This window comes from Myotis yumanensis, unplaced genomic scaffold (genome assembly GCF_028538775.1).
Source record: "Myotis yumanensis isolate MYYU_CA2020_CCGP unplaced genomic scaffold, mMyoYum1.0.hap1 SCAF_4, whole genome shotgun sequence".
NCBI lineage: Eukaryota > Metazoa > Chordata > Mammalia > Chiroptera > Vespertilionidae > Myotis > Myotis yumanensis.
In genome coordinates, this window is record NW_027223755.1 from 14833474 (window position 1) to 14849842 (window position 16369).

General features: G+C 39.9%; 1 protein-coding gene across 1 annotated transcript in view; it reads right to left on the reverse strand.

The window, feature by feature from the left end:
- The window catches only part of DNAH5 (dynein axonemal heavy chain 5), a 183356-nt gene that overhangs the window by 106982 nt on the left and 60005 nt on the right, over positions 1 to 16369 (reverse strand). The window contains exons 24-32 of the mRNA XM_070411907.1: positions 15878 to 16113; positions 13696 to 13914; positions 11706 to 11768; positions 11149 to 11387; positions 10196 to 10436; positions 8190 to 8389; positions 6577 to 6730; positions 4707 to 4870; positions 1090 to 1246 (exon numbers count right to left, since the gene is read on the reverse strand). Coding sequence (XP_070268008.1) covers positions 1090 to 1246; positions 4707 to 4870; positions 6577 to 6730; positions 8190 to 8389; positions 10196 to 10436; positions 11149 to 11387; positions 11706 to 11768; positions 13696 to 13914; positions 15878 to 16113 — 1673 coding nt within the window. The remainder of the gene's footprint in view (positions 1 to 1089; positions 1247 to 4706; positions 4871 to 6576; positions 6731 to 8189; positions 8390 to 10195; positions 10437 to 11148; positions 11388 to 11705; positions 11769 to 13695; positions 13915 to 15877; positions 16114 to 16369) is intronic.

Sequence of the window (16369 nt, forward strand, 5' to 3'; positions counted from 1 at the left end):
GAGAAGGAAAGTTAGAGACAGACACACTGGGAGAATGTCATGTGAGGACAAAGGCAGAGATTGAAGTGATGCGTCTATAAGCCAAGCAGCACCAGGGTTTCTGACCATCACCAGAAACTAGGAGAGAGGCATGGGACAGATTCTCCTCACAGCCTACTGACATCTCAGTTCAGAATTCTAGCTTCCAGAACTGTGAGAGAATAAACTTGTGTTGTTCCAATCCAGGAGAGCTTTGGGAAACGAATACACTCCCTCACACACCCACATTCCTGCCCATACCTCCACTTGCCCTTCCTTCTGACTGGACCATGTGTCTATCCCTTCTCTACCTGCTTGACTATGTTCCACTCACCTTCAAAAAATCCATTCAAACACCATCTTCTCCTGAAGGAAGCCTCCTCCCACACCCCTTCCACCCAGGTGAGGGCTCCCTGACAAGTATTTCTCTGATCCTTGTGCATAATACCAGCACAGCAAGTCAAAAATTACCAAGAGTTTAATTTTAATGTCAAAATTTCTCTTAATGTTGTGCTGCATAAAAACGACCTCAGTACTATTTGTGATGCATTTCTCCTTGAAGCCCCAGGCCTAGCAACTGCCTAGCACATAGCAAGGGGCTTGAACTTCAATGACTGGCTTTTAACTGCTTACAATGGCATCGCTGTACCACTGCACTAATTGCACGCTGGGGACGCCACCAGGGCGTGAATTCCCGGAGCTCTGTATGCTCCCACTGTCAAGACAACATCTGCCACGGCACGTGGTAGTTGCTCAACAAGTGCAGACTGCATGCTGGGATGAGCAACTGGTGCTTTCTTTGATCGAATCTCTAAACAGTTAACTTGGCATGTAAAACCATGAAAGCTACATACATTACATGCTTAATCATAGTTAAAGTATTTGTTATTCAAATCTACACTCTAGATATTAAAAAATTACATAGTTCTGCAGGTAAATTGGGCTCAAAAGTTTGTTTTTAGTCACCGGCTGAGAGTTAATGGTCAGAGAAGTAAGTAGAGAGCTGTTTAGTAAAGACAGCAGAGATCCTAAATATGGTCATTGCTGGCCAGTAATTAGAGTTAGCCGAACCTTCTCATGGAACTTGACACTTTTAATGTTGTCAAACACATTCAGCAGATGAGCTTGGATAGTGTGCGCATCCGAGGCCTGCCCCAGAATCTCCAGAAGGGCCGGGTCCGAGACGAAGAAGAAGCGAGGAAAGCAAAGTCGTTTTTTCTCCAAGTATCTAAGTGGGGAGGGAAACAATAAATGCTATGGGCACACAAAGCAAGACTCTCTAGGAATAAATTAACCTGGATGGGAAAGGGAGGAAAGATTTTTGAAACAATCTGATTTTTCCCACATATTGTTCAATGTTTTTTGTTTTGTTCTGTTACTGGTTTTGTCAATAGCATTCCATATTCTGATGGAGAAGCAATTTCTTTTTTTCAGAACTGCTGGAAGAATTGCTTCACTTTCCACAACTATAATGTATGCACTTGACTTATTCTGAAAATGTTATGTTTTCTTTGTAGAAAACAGAAAAAATATACACAGGATGTTTTTGTTTCATTTTATTTTCAATAATAGTACTGTCAGATAAAGGGTGTGTATCATTTGTGGAACTGTATCTATAAATGTCCAATGAGCCCTGGCCAGTGTGGTTCAGTTGGTTGGAGCATCATCCCAAACTCTGAAAGGTCGTGGGTTTGATCCCCAGTTGGGATGTGTGCAGGAGGCAACCAATTGATCTTTCACTCTCACATCAATGTTTCTCTCTCTCCCTCTCCATCTCTCTAAAAAAAAATTAAAAAAGAAAGAAAAGAAAAGAAAAAAATCAATAAAAAGCATGTCTTCTGGTGAGGATGAAGAAAAAAAAACAAACAAACAAAAAAACAAAGAATCCATCACCAACTCAGAAACAAAATCCAGCTACAAATGAAAGGGTCTTGGCTCTGTTCCACCTCCAAGCATTACCAAAACCCAGTCAATGTGCCCATCATTGCCCTGATTTCAACTGCACTTTGGTTTCTATGTTTGCTTTATTTTATGGTGATTCCTTATGTTATGGATGTTTTTTCTGTTATTCTCATACCTATACCTCTGTATCTTCATGTTCTAGCACATTTTAATATAATGAATGCAGAGTTAATTGCAGTTTCTTTTTGAAATCTTACCAGAAATACTTTTTAAACATTGTCTTGTTTTTATTTCTATTCTTTCATTTTGTGTATTATTTACTTGTCTTACTTTTTATTTATATTATTATATGTTTGTATTATTTATTTGTTTCCTGTGTAAAATTATGGGAATTATTTTTATTTCATAGAAGCCGAATTCTCCTCTTAGAGTTTTTACTGAAAGACTGCTTGGATCAGTAGCTGAGCCAGGGGCACCTTCAAGGCCTGCATGGGAACTCCCGACAGTCCATCTTCAGTCAGGGGCTGGACTTCTGTTTTGTCCAGTGGGATGTCCAGGGTGAGGGTCAGAGCTAAATTCCTCAACACAAAAGAGAAGGCTTTTTTCAGAGTCTGAAAAAGGTAAAGCAAGGCAGGAGCTATAAGGAGAGGCTGGTGGTCAGTGAGGAATTGGGAAGGGAAGAGCATTTCTAAAGTGATGAGAGTGGGTGAGCCTCCCTATATGTTGTAATCTTGCTCTTTGACCCTCACAGGATAATTAGTGAAATATCCATTACAAGCTACTGTTTGGGCAATTTGAATGTATTCACTTTGAACTTGTGAAAAAGCACAAAGTCTGGCCTCAAAGAGTGGGAAGGACAAAAGCAGAGGCTGCCCAATGAGCCTCTTCTTAAATCCTCCCTCATTTTCTTAAAGTCTTACCTTAATGCTCCCAATGTTTTATTTTGTTTGCATTCACTTTTTGCATTCCTTACTTTTATGATTTTAAATATCCTAAACCTTCTTATTTATATAACTTTAACTTTTATTCTTAATAACTTACTTGCCAATTCCTAACCCTACTTGCCCTCAGACTAGCAGACATAAGACTAGTCTGATTCTGCTCAGGACTCAGGCAACATTTTCTATCCGTTTGGACTAGGATGGAAGGAAGCACATGGAATGTGACAACCAAACCAAGCTGCTGAAGTAGAGAAGACAGCTTATTCCTGATCTTTGAAGACCCTTCATCCATGCAGATCCTTATCAGCACAGGAGGGAGGGTGTTGTTTTTCTGTAAACATTAGTACTCAAGTATTTATACTGGCCTTACATATGTTGGCTCATAACCTCTTCTTGGCAACAGATCCAAAAGCCAAGGGGAGCTCAGTAAAAAACTGTAATTTTAGAGTAGGCTTTTCTCTAAGGAGTTATAAAATAATGGCAAAATATCAAGTGATATTTGAAGTATCTCCATAATAAAAAGAAATAGAAAGAAAAAAATTTAGAGTTTGTGTGTGTCACCTTGGTTCTGTTTCTCTAGAGAACTCTAACCAATGCAATAATCAATAGTTTACCCTAAGTTTTTAAGAAGGCTGTCTGGAGACATTCTAAGGAGACTAACAGTTTAGAAGAAGAGATATTTAAAAGCATGTGTATTTCAGTTGTAAGCCCTGGAAATGAAATGTATAGCATGGTAACTATAGTTAGTAATATGTATTGTGTATTTGAAAGCTGCTAAAAGTAGATCTTAAAAGTTCTCATTATAAGAAAAAAAATTATAACTATGTGTTGTGATGTATGTTTGCTATAGTTATTGTGGTGATCATTTTGCAATATATATAGGTATCTAGTCATTATGCTGTACACCTGAAACTAATATAATGTTATATGTCAACTAGAGGCCTGGTGCATGAGATTCATGCACTCGGGCGGTGGGGGGAGCCTCAGCCTGGCCTGCACCCTCTTGCAGTCCAAGAGTCCTTAGGGGCTGTCCAACTGACAGCTTTTCCCACCACTACCACTGTGCTCACCAGCCAGCCGTGAGCCCAGCTCAGGGCTTCTGGCTGAGCAGAGCTCACCCTGTGGAAGCGCACTGACCACCAGGGGGAAGCTCCTGCATTGAGCGTCTGCTCCCTGATGGTCAGTGCACATCATAGTGACCAGTTGGTCCATCGTTCGGTCAATTTGCATATTAGCCTTTTATTATATAGGATTACCTCAAGAAATAAATAAATAAATACATGCATGTGTAGATAACTGTTTTTACAATATTCTTATTTAACATTTTTCTACTTGCATAATTTTATACTGACTCGCCAAAGGGGAAACAATGAAAAATATTTATTACTCTTGAATTTCACTCAGCCATCACATACATAAGAGTGTGTGTGACTGTGCACACCGATCTTGTTTCTGCATAATTTCGACTATTTGTGTACACTACAAACTGTTCAAATTGTTCTTGGTTGACTATAATGAAATGTTTTGGTTCTTCAGATACTTATACAAGAAGGATATCAGAAAAATAGGTGTATTAATTTTTAAAAGCAAGGACTCTATGTGAATGTTTGCAAGATCTGGTCCCAGTAATGGAAGTTGCCTTAAATCTTGTCATTCCAACATCAGGACAAATCTAGCGAATGCTCGGAGAGACTGTAAGGCTCCAGACTATCAGTTTTATCTGTGCAACGTCAGATATGAATAAGGTCTCAGCAAAAGAAAGCTGACTTGACTAATTCTGTCTAATCTCTCTGGACCCCGCCCTCTCTAGGATGCTAAGGGAGCTTCACAGAGCAGAGAACTTACCCAGTAAGGGATTTCTGGCATATTTCCAACTGGTCCAGCAAGTGTGGTAATAGCTGCCCCATGGTTTCATCTCCGACACAACACTGAACCACATTTGGCATTTCATGTGCCCGATTCATGATCTTCACCCAAGACTTATCTATATTGGAAAAGCGCTTGGCTTCCTACGAGAATGAGGTGACAAAGCACATTGGACATGTCTGTAATCTCAAGGACAGAGCGTCTCACATACCTCCCGCCAAAGTCAGATTTCTGACCAGTCTGGATACCCCAGCTATCCATCACCAACACGTCACACAGGAATTCTCCTCAGGCCTTTTGCACCTACCACCCCCTTTCTTAAATAAGAAGCCTTAGCTCATCCCTGGTACCCCATTATGGTAACTAAAAACAGGGAACCAATACAAAAGTAATAATATAATCTGAGACAATCTGAAAGGAAAGGACATTCCCACTGTTTCCATCAGTTATCGTTAAATGAAGTGAATTTTAAGCTTTTCAGGTTTTCTGCATTGAATTGCTTGTGTAATTAGAAAATAAAATAATCATTTAGAAATAACATACAATATTAATTTTATTATAATGCTAATATTGTAAAACAATTTTCAGGGGAAAAATGCAAAATGGGCAGATTTTTTTGAGAGTAGGAGTAATTTTTATTTTCATCATTAAGACTTTCTGTATTGCCCTAACCAGTTTGGCTCAGTGGCTAGAGCATCGGCCTGTGGACTGAAGGGTCCCAGGTTTAATTCCGGTCAAGGGCATGTACCTTGGTTATGGGCACATCCCTAGTAGGGAGTGTGCAGGAGGCAGCTGATCGATGTTTCTCTCTCATCGATGTTTCTAACTCTCTATCCTTCTCCCTTCCTCTTGTAAAATATGAATAAAATATATTTTTTAAAAAAAGACTTTCTGTATTTTTTCAATGAGCATGTACCATCAAATATGAGAGGAGGAAACCCCACGTAGCTCCTTCAATGTTGTATGTGCAAATTTCCATTATTAAGTCCAATTTGAGATTCATCTCCACCCATCAAAAAGAAAAGCATGACCAAATATGAAAGCAAAAATAAATAAATACTTAAAATTTTAGTGTAGGATTGCATTCACTGGTAGCCAAAAAAATCAGCTAACAGGTATGTCCTCTATAATTAAACTAAAAATGAACCAAAGAGATAGCTAGAACACCTAAGTAAAGAGAACACTCAACATAATCATGCCTCTAAAATTCAAATATATTGTTAAAATGTTATGATTTTGCAAACAACTTAAGGTAATTGAATAAGAATCTTTGCGATTTGGTAAAAATGGTTTTTTTTAAGTACCTCAAAATACACTCCATATCTACCTAGTGAGATGGTTACAATTTGATGAGCAAAACACTCCACACTTGAGAAGAGGGCCTTTTTGTTTGAGAGCTTTTTTTCCTACAGATTTCCACCCCTCAATTTTACAGTTCAGATATAATTGGGTATATTGTATAGTGGGAGTTATTTTAATCTGTCAGTAGTAGAGGAACAAATTATCCTACCATTGTCAAGATAACTACTCCATAATTCTACCCTGTTCCAAATTCTACCTTCAAATTATCTCAAGAAGTATGTCAATTATGTAGGCACTCATTCTTTGTTTGTTTTAACCCTCAATTTCCTATAAAACCTCTCAGCTTCGAAGTGTTCTTACTCTGATTGTCATGCCCCTTCTTTCCCTTAATTTCTCTCTCTCTTTGAAAAACAGATTAGTAGCAACCACACAAAAAAATGGGGAGGGGGCAGGAACATAAATTGAATTACGTGTTTTTTTTAAAAAAAAAAAATGATTAGTTCTCTAAGTTAAACACCTGATGAAATCATAAAGAAAATTCTAAAACCTTGGGAAGCTGCTTGGCAATATCTCCTCCCACAAAGACGGCCTCTAAGTAAATCCACAGGTTCTGCACCAGCATCCAGTTCTCGATGATGTCTGTCGAGTTGGACAGTAACTGCACCCATTTCTGAATCTGGGCTTTGAATGGCATATTGTACCTGAAATGGGAAATATATCCAGCATTTAGGGTTCGGCGTTTTATGCTTTAATTTTTATTGTTGTTGCTTTCAAAAATTAAAGAGGTTTTTAAAAACCCTAATTGTTACTGATTTCTTTACAACTTTATGTTGCTGGCTTTTGAAATGATGCTGCCAAGTGATTAATTCACCACCATGTATTGGACATTGTTAGACTAACATTTTCCCTTTTGATCCAGAGCATAGAGAGGTGGGAGACACGTCCCCTGAGGAGCAGGGCAGGCATGAGATTGGACTCCACCCAGCTGCCACCGTACAATTCTGGTCATTGTTGCTACCACCAAGAGTAATAGTCTCGCTGCTGAGCTTCTGTGTCTTTTCCTTGGTGTCCCTGGTGTTCCTCACACAAATCCACATTTGATGTCATTGGTAAGCAAAATTTCTCCATCCCTAATTTTTATTTAATTTATATGCGTGCCTTTTCTATCACCCTAGGTTGTGTCATCTTCCATCTATCCCTCATTCTGGTTGGGTATGAGTATTAACCAAATTTGTTCAATCTCACAAAAACCTAAGTAGTTCAGACTCTATGTTACCAAAGGTCTAAATCTCTAAGACCCGATTTTATATTCTATATCATTCATTTCAAATACTTAGATGTACCCAGTAAGTGGAAAGAATAAGCATTTTAAATAGTTATTACTCCCTACATTAAAATTAATGATACATATATACACAGAGAAAAGAGTAGAATTTTAAAGATAGGATAACAATAATCACATCTCGTTGGTATCCACGTTCTACACAATTACCATATGTTTGAGAAGATGCTAGTGGACTAAAGTTATTTCAGAAAGAGTAAAGGGAAGTAGTAACCCAAGGAAATGCCAGTTTAGGAATCTATGGCTTGCCAAGCCAAAGCGTGTCAGCCTTGCTGTTACTGCCAGATACAAGTGTTAGACTGGCATTAGTCTGTACTGTTTTACTTTTGTTTGAGAATTAAATTCACTCAGTATCCTGATCATTAAAGTATGTGCACTTCTAGTCCATAAACATGTGGGCAAAATGGTTTTCTGGGTCGAATGATTAGTTTGAAATTCAGAATAATCCTCCCCCCACCCCGGACTGTAGAGCCTGCTGAGCTGCTGGCTGTGCAGTGAGGCTTGTCAGCAACAAGGCTGAAATGTTCACAGATCCAAGAGGCTGACTGCATGTTGCGGATTGTATCTACTGATATTCTATTCTCCTGGACCATTAGTCCAATGGATGGTCTCAGACACAATCTGCAAATAGAGGACAACGAAATAAAAACAGTATCACACATGCTGTGCCAAAAGCTAAAAGTAAAGCCAGTACTGTTAATATTGAGTAAATTGTAAGAGGGGTATTGTTGCATTTTTACCATAAGCATTCGTTTCCCTTGAAATGCTTGGTCTTATGGTTCTCAAACCTCAAGAAAGAAAGATGGAGGTGTTCCTACCTGTTGCTCAGTAGGGAGCCCAGCAACATCAAGCTGTCCTCCATGCTGGCGATGATTTCCGAGGTGCTGTCTCCTCGCAGGAGGAGTTCTCCGCGAGTTTTAAAGCTGCCAAATGTGAAGGTTTTGCTGTCCCATTCGTTCACCACTTGCTTCAGCTTTTGCTCAATGTCTCTCTCTTTCACGGCACCGATGCAGATGTCCTAGAAAGTTGCAAGCCCTCCCTTTATCACACGAACGTCACACATGCGTCCCAAATAGTCTAGGTCCCACAGAGGGCCTATCTTCACCTTTTGTTTCCCATGTATCTATAAATACTCATGTTCCCAAATCTAGTAAATGAATAAGTTCTGCAGAGGTTGTGCACAGCATAGTGATTATAGTGAACAATACTGTATTATAAACATTAAACTTGCTAAGAGACTAGATCTAACTACACGATGAAAGAGGTGTTCTAATGCTGCAATATAATTGCAATATACATGTATATCAAATCAATATGTTGTACAACTTACACTTACACGAAGCTATATGTCAGTTATATCAAAATTTTTAAATTGGGATCAACAATATGCAATAAACTTTTAAATGTTGAAACTTTCATCAGACTCAAATTTTAATGTTTCTATGATTAAGTCAAATCAGTGCAATACTAGAGGAGGGTATTAGCAGGATTCTGATTTCTTCCCCACTCTGATCACTTTCCCAGTCTCCTCTGCAGCCTTCTCCTCTGCTGGACCAGTAATCCAGCCCTGCCTTTGCTCTTTTCTGGTCTCATGTTCCAGATGAGTGGAGCTCATCTGTGCCCATGCAGTCAGTAAGCTTTTGTATCTCCAAATAAGACCTACATTCAAGTTTCCTACTGGGTTTCTCTGCTTAACTACATAAGGGAGCCCCAAGCACAATTTGTGAAATACCAAACTCCGCGAGTTTTAAAGCTGCCAAATGTGAAGGTTTTGCTGTCCCATTCATTCACCACTTGCTTCAGCTTTTGCTCAATGTCTCTCTCTGTCACGCAACCTGATTCCCTTCTAAGATTCCCTGTCTCAGTGATAAGCCCCATAATCCATCTAGATCTCTCAGGAAATCTAGACCTCATCCTTAGTCCCTCTACCTTGTATCTCCCTCCATCACCAAATTCTACCCAATTTTACCACCTACAGATCTCTTCATCTTTTCTCCCCTCTCCAACTTAACTATCTGCCCACTCATCCAACACACCACTGAATCTTGCCTCAGATATTCTTATAAGCTCCCAATTGGTTTTCCCATCACCTCCCTTGCTGTCCTCCCATCCTTTATCCACACAGCTAGCAGAGTGAACTTCACAAAATGAAAATCTAACCATGGCATCCCCTGCTCAAAGTACATCTTCCAGATGGCTCCTCACTGCTCCAGAGCCTAAAATTCATAACATGTGCTAGCCCACTGCGCCTGCCCGTTCTCAGCTATCTCCTCTCCGCCCTATCCCCATACCCCAGCCATTCTGGCCTTCTAATGGTCCCCAAACACAGCTCAGATCCTTCACACATGCTTTTCTCTCTGCCTGGCACTGCCTTTTTTGTACTTTCCAACCCCCTTTGCACTTTACAAGTCCCTCACCCCCACCACACAAGCACACTCCCTTTACCCAGCCAGTCAGGTGCATCAACCCACCCTCCTCTACCTTCATCACCCTTCCCTCACCTCCCAGACAGGTCAGCCCCTTAACTGTAGGAACTCCATAGAACATCATACTTTTCCTTCAATGGTATTTACCACAGCTTGTAACTGTATCCTTATTTGAATAAACATTTCATTAAACAAATTAATTAATTACCTCACATCCCTAACACTAAGCACAGAACTTATCACAGCAACATTTGCTGAAGGGATTATGTGGATGCCAGGAAAACGGTCTTAATTGTCTTGGCATGGTGTCCGGATGCAACATTCCACAACGCAGGACTACTATCAAATAAATCCCGTGAGAGCTTCCAGTCTCCCACCATGCATGCTATCTGCTGTACCTCTATTTCCTCTTTGTATTTCAGAAGAGGTGCCTCCATGATGTTCCTTAACTTAAAAGTTTCATTCCCCACATCCAGACTGTGCCCAGTGAGAGAAGTTATCCTTGCCCAGTGCCTGTCCATCATGGCCTTGCTGGCCATGTGTTCCAGCAGGGGGCAGCACTCGCTGAAATCATCAATGGTCTTCTTCAGATCCAGAAAAGCCTGCCAGTCCTTTGCCGCCCGGGGCAGCTTCCGACATCTACAAAGGGGAGGCAACAGGAAAGTTCATTCGCCTCTGAGCCCAGAAGTCTCCAGTCCAGGACTGTCTGCCAGCATCTCTATCAAAACTAGTCACTTCAAAAATCACATTTTTAAATCTCAGAAGTCAGAGGATATCGATTAATCACATTTATATGATAAAAATTACTCCTCCCAGTCAGGAAAAAAATTTCAATCCCCCATAACAACTAACTAGATAAAAGGCATTATTTTAAAGGATAGAGGTACCTTCTGATTCAATTCAATTCTACAAACATTTCTTGAAACCCTATCAAGTAAAAAACACAGCAGAGAGCATCAGACTGTCAACCAAAAAATTACAACCAATGACCCTCCATATTCTTTGGGTTCAATACTTAACAGGACGTAGAAAAACCATGGGCTCTTGCTTTTATTCCAGGAAATCATCTTACTAAACCCTGAATGTTCAATAAGTATAATATAAATAGAGATCAGCTCCAAGCTGCAGAAGAGCCTCTGACAAGATTCATCCAGGTTTAAAGGTTATGCTTATACACACATGGGACAATTAATAAATGGCATTTGAAAAGGGTGATGTCTAGCAGACAACTGCAATGCAGCGTGACATGCTTTCAAAACATCTGGAGGGAGAAGAGAACTTGACAGCCAATCAAATAAGAAAGCATTTGAGGTTCAATAGTTCTGAGCATGCTAAACACTGAACTCCTCACCTGTTCTGGAACTCTAAAAGTTCATTGTTGATTTTTTCAACATTTACTTCTGACCAGAGAATATCATGGTAGCTATTTACAGCTTCTATAACGCTGTTGTACAGAGTGTATATTTTCTGGAGAAGATTTAGTTGCTTCTTTATTTCGAGAAGCTGAGGATACTGGGTAACTGGCAGACCAAAAAGCTCCTCTCCCCCAGTATAGGTGATGTACTTCCGATAGATATTATCAAATTGATTCTAATAAAAACACAAGGGAGAATGTATCAAAATAATTTACACATGAACAAGCATGTAAATAAAATAAAAAAGATTGGCGAATCTCAACATATGATCTCTGAGCACATATACAGAGAAATACCAAATGAATGTAATTAATTACATAGAAACCAACTCTACCTGTAACCATACCAAATCATATTTTTTAAATTAAGTCCATACCATTTTACACAATAAACTTTTCTATGTCAATAGAGAGGGAAAAGGGAGTGTTTAAAACACATTAAGGTTTTGGTTGTTTAGAAACTAAACAGGTTTAGTAGAAACTAAAAAGGTTACCTGAAACATGATAAGCCTATCACTGGCTTCCTGGGGTTTCAAGCCGCTAGCCATTGGGCCATTCTGAAACAAACAGTTAAGATAAATATAAAATAGAATGAAGTGTTTGCATATAAATTTCATGAGCTCAAAGTATTTAAACATCAAAGTTAGTGTTCATGCATGTCATATACATGACTGGAACCAATTTTTATTTTAAAAGGTCTCGGGAAAGTAACTCATTTGGAAATATTTTCAAGTCTAACTCCAAGTTACTGATGCAACTTCCATATGTCAAGAAATTCTGAAAATAAAAATCTGTACTATTCATTTCTTAGGTGTCAAGGCACAGACTAATAACTGCTCCATAAAAAGCACATAATATCTGGGTTTTTCATTATTGTTGTTTTAATTTTTTAATATTTTTTGTTGATTTCAGAGAGGAAGGGAGAGGGAGAGGGGGATAGAAACATCAATGATGAGAGAGAATCATTGATCGGCTGCCTCCTGCACGCCCCCTATGGGGTTTGAGCTCACAACCCAGGCATGTGTCCTGACCAAGAATCGAACCGTGACCTCCTGGTTCATATGTTGATGCTCAACCACTGAGCCACACCAGCCGGGCTAATGTCTGGTTTTGAACTAAAGCACTAATGCCAAAAAACTCACAGATTTAACCATTCTAACATCTATGCATAAAGTAACCTATAACCTTAACATTCCAATCAGATCTCCTCACATTAAAACACCTTAAATATGTGGATTTCTGTGCTTCTTCTCCCATGAAGCTAGTGCAGGGGTCCAATTCCCTAACTTTGTTAACTTTGTAGTTTGGTGTGCTAGTAGTGAATAGGAACAAATGCTACCCTATGCTCTACATATTTCTCTTCCATAGCATATTGTACTGTAGTCGGCTAAAATGGGTCTCATTACGCATCATATTCCCAGCAGAAGGTTCTACTAAAACTCATATATGTATGACAAAATATGGACTCCATCTGCCTTGTCCATTTTTGTGTCTTCAGCACCAAGGGCAGTGCCTGGCACATTCTGGGTGCTCTACAGCACTTGTGGAACTAATGAATGCTGTGGGGAGGGGAACCATTTTAACTATAAGTAACTTGTTTTTGTCTATGCAAGTTTAGAAAGCTATCAAATAACTTCAGTCACAGTCCAATGACATAATATAAATAGCACTTTTTATGGTATTTTTTTCTTTCTTTATTGATTAAGGTATTACATATGTGTCCTTATTTCCCCATTGTCCCCCCACCCCACCCCCGCTCATGCCCTCACCCCCCTGGTGTCTGTGTCCAATAAATAGCACTTTTAAATTTCCCATTTCCTATTAAAATAATTCTGATGAACTATAAGAGAAAAAAATTGTGGATGGGAAATAAAGGCCTGTGCTCTCATGAACATAAAATTCCCATTCCCAGGGAATTTCATTAAATTTGACACAATCTTTAAACAACTCCATTTTACATCCATGCACTCATATTCCCAATTACTAGGTATGCATGCAAAAGTGGGACAGTGAAGAAGGCTGATAGGAAAAAATGGATTCATCTGAAAAGTGGTGTTGAGAGCTCTATGGACACTCTGGATTGCAAGAAAGATGAACAAATAGGTCCTAGAGCAAATTAAGCCTGAAACATCACTCGCGGCAAACATGACAAGACTGAAGCTGTCCTACTTTGGGCACATCATGAGAAGGCAGGGTTCTTTGGAAAAGACAATCATGCTGGGTAAACTGGGAGGCAGAGGGAAAAGAGCAAGACCGAATAGGAGGTGATTGACAACATGAAAGAAGCCACAGGCATGCATCTACAGGAGCTGAGCAGGGCTGTTGAAGACAGAACATTACAGACATCACTCATTCATAGGGTCATCAGGAGTCAGAGCCGACTCAACAGCATGTCACACACACACACACACACACACACACACACACCTGCATGCTCTATTCACTCTTCCCCAAAAATACACAAAGAGAAGGCTAGTGTCATACCAAATCATAGTCCAAATAGAACTGCTGACAGTCTTGGAAGAAGACCTCCACAGTACTAATAAGCTCTTTCCTGAAACCAGGCTGCAGTGAGGCTAGTTCATTCTGAACTTCACTGGCACGTGCCAGAAGCTTCTCCCAGGCATAATGCAGAGTATCAACTTTGTCCATCTCCTCCTTTGCTATCAGAAGCCCATATTTGTTAAGTAGGGCATAGGATTCCTACACAAAAGAAGAAAAATTTAATTCCTATCAATCAGGTGCATATGTCTACACACAGTCACTCATTAAGCATTTAGAACAGAAAAGATCAGCATGATCGGGACCGCCCATAGAGTTCTGGTTACTCTATTTGCAAACGGTAAAAGCTTAAGTGAGCAACTGAGCCCTTTAATTTCATTTCCTGATTTGCAAAATGGGAAAATTCCCTGGCTGCTTCACAGGGATTTCTGTGAATATCAAAAAAATATATCATTTTAATGCAATTTGAAAACTAAAATCATTGTACAAATTACAGGTATCTGTGCTATATTTCACTTGCTAGTGAGATGCACAGGGTGTTCTTGAATCAGAGCCTGGTCATTGCCCTCAGGATGTAAATTCCTGGATGACTCTCTTTGCCAGAAGATTAAAATGAAGCAAAGGTAGATTTTCATGAGAAAAAAATTTCCCTAACTATCCCTGGCCCCTTCCTACCATGACTCCTCCCCATAGAGGTAGGAAGGATATATCACCATTGATTTGCAAAAAGACTGTTGCTTTGGGCAAGCATAGCCCCATGCCTCTCTCCCCCTTCCCTCTTTCTCCTTTTTGGCATACCTCTGATCGGCACCCCAACCAATAAAATGGAGCAGGTTACAGAGGCCTACAGCTGCCCAACGCTGCCTCTGATGGATGAGTGAGTCCAATTCTGGGATTTAGTATTCATCAGCCCTGGTGTGTGTGTAGAGTGGGGGTGGCGGGTGTAATGGGAATATGAGAGTTGTACACTAGATCATGTCTTCCAAATAATTTCTAGCCATAATAACGATTGTACTTTGATCTTGATTACTTGACTGTAGTTTTGTCTTAACTCTCAGGTGGAGAAAACAAGGTTGTCTGTTACTGGGCCTCCTCTTCACACCCCAGGGACGCCCCTGGTCCTACACAAAGCAGGGAACATCTTTGTCTTGATGTTCCCATTCCCAAGAAGAGCAGAGCGGATCAAGTGATTTCCCAACAAAGCAGAAGTGCAAATGTGCTGTCACCTGTACCACATTCACGGTAATTTGACATTTCTAAAAATTCAAAGAGGGGTCCAGATAACGTGAGACTAGATATGATCCTGAGCATCAGAGTGTAAGTCCAGGCATTCAAGTTACTGTGTGAGGAACAGACAATGTTTTTATGTCTGGAATTGTTTTAATGCTACAATTATACTAGTCTCATTTAAAAGAACAAATATAGTGGCAGATTGCTGAGAAAACATTTTCATCAAGAAAAGATAGTATGATAATAAAAACAAAAGTAATGTGCAGCACTAATCAAATTGTATAATTTTTTAGATCCTCAGTTTCCTTGTGGGTAAAGAGGGGGTTGCCCGAAGAATTAAATGAGTTAACACATGAAAGGACACTGTTAGTACCCCATCCGGGTCCTGTTTACCAGCACGTATTTGCATCCCCAACTGCTGAGAGTGTTCACTGTAGGATCATCCTGCCCTCTTTCTAGAAAATTGTCCTCAGCTGAATTGGAGCCTTCTCATGGGGAGATTATGGTTGATGGTCAACAGATGTGGGGGTACAACGGGCAGTCCCCTTGTCTCAATGTGGAAAAAAACTGTGGTACAATCCATGCTCTATGGCTCCCCGTGGGATCAGGATGAAGTCAGTCTGCAGCTAAGACCCTATCTTCACTTAGTTCCCCCCAACCTGACCTCATCCTTTCCTGTTTCCCTCACTCCCCTTCTCCAGTGAATATTCATCAATAAATCACTTGTATAGAAATCCTCATCTCAGGCTCTGCCCCTAAGGGTCTAATGCTGATCCACAGAAGGCACCCTATAGGGGTTAGACATCATCTTTACTGAAATTGCTGTTCTTAAGTTTAGCACCCAGTAACTCCAGTCCAGACCTGGTCAGTATTTCAGCTAATCTCACCCAACCTGTGGCGATAATTCTATAATGAACAAATGATTATCAATTACCTCGATGGGTCCTATTTGGAAGTCAATGACAATCTGCTGCTCCCTGATTTCCTTCAGTGCCACCATAGCAATCCGAATATCATCTAGGTCTTTAATTGGACGATTCAATTTCTTACTGAACTCTTCAACAAGTGCAAAAATGTTTTCCATCTCACTCCTGTATTTTTTGTTACAGTGACGGCCGATGACAACCATCCAGGCCTTCGTCTCAGCAGTCAAGGTGAACTTCAAGTCAGCTATAAAACCCAAGTGACCACAGTTCAGTTTAAAAACTCTGAACCAGTATAAGAAGACCCCATGCAACTGCATGTGATAACCCTCTAACATGAAAAAAATCAAACTGGCAAAAAATTTATTTTTCCTAATCATTATATATTCATTTATTTTATAAAGCTTGTTTTCTAGCAATTGAAAACACATTTCAAAATGCTAAAAAGGAAACACAGTACATATCAAAACCGTTGGAGGTTAAGTAAGCCTGACGTTTGTTAC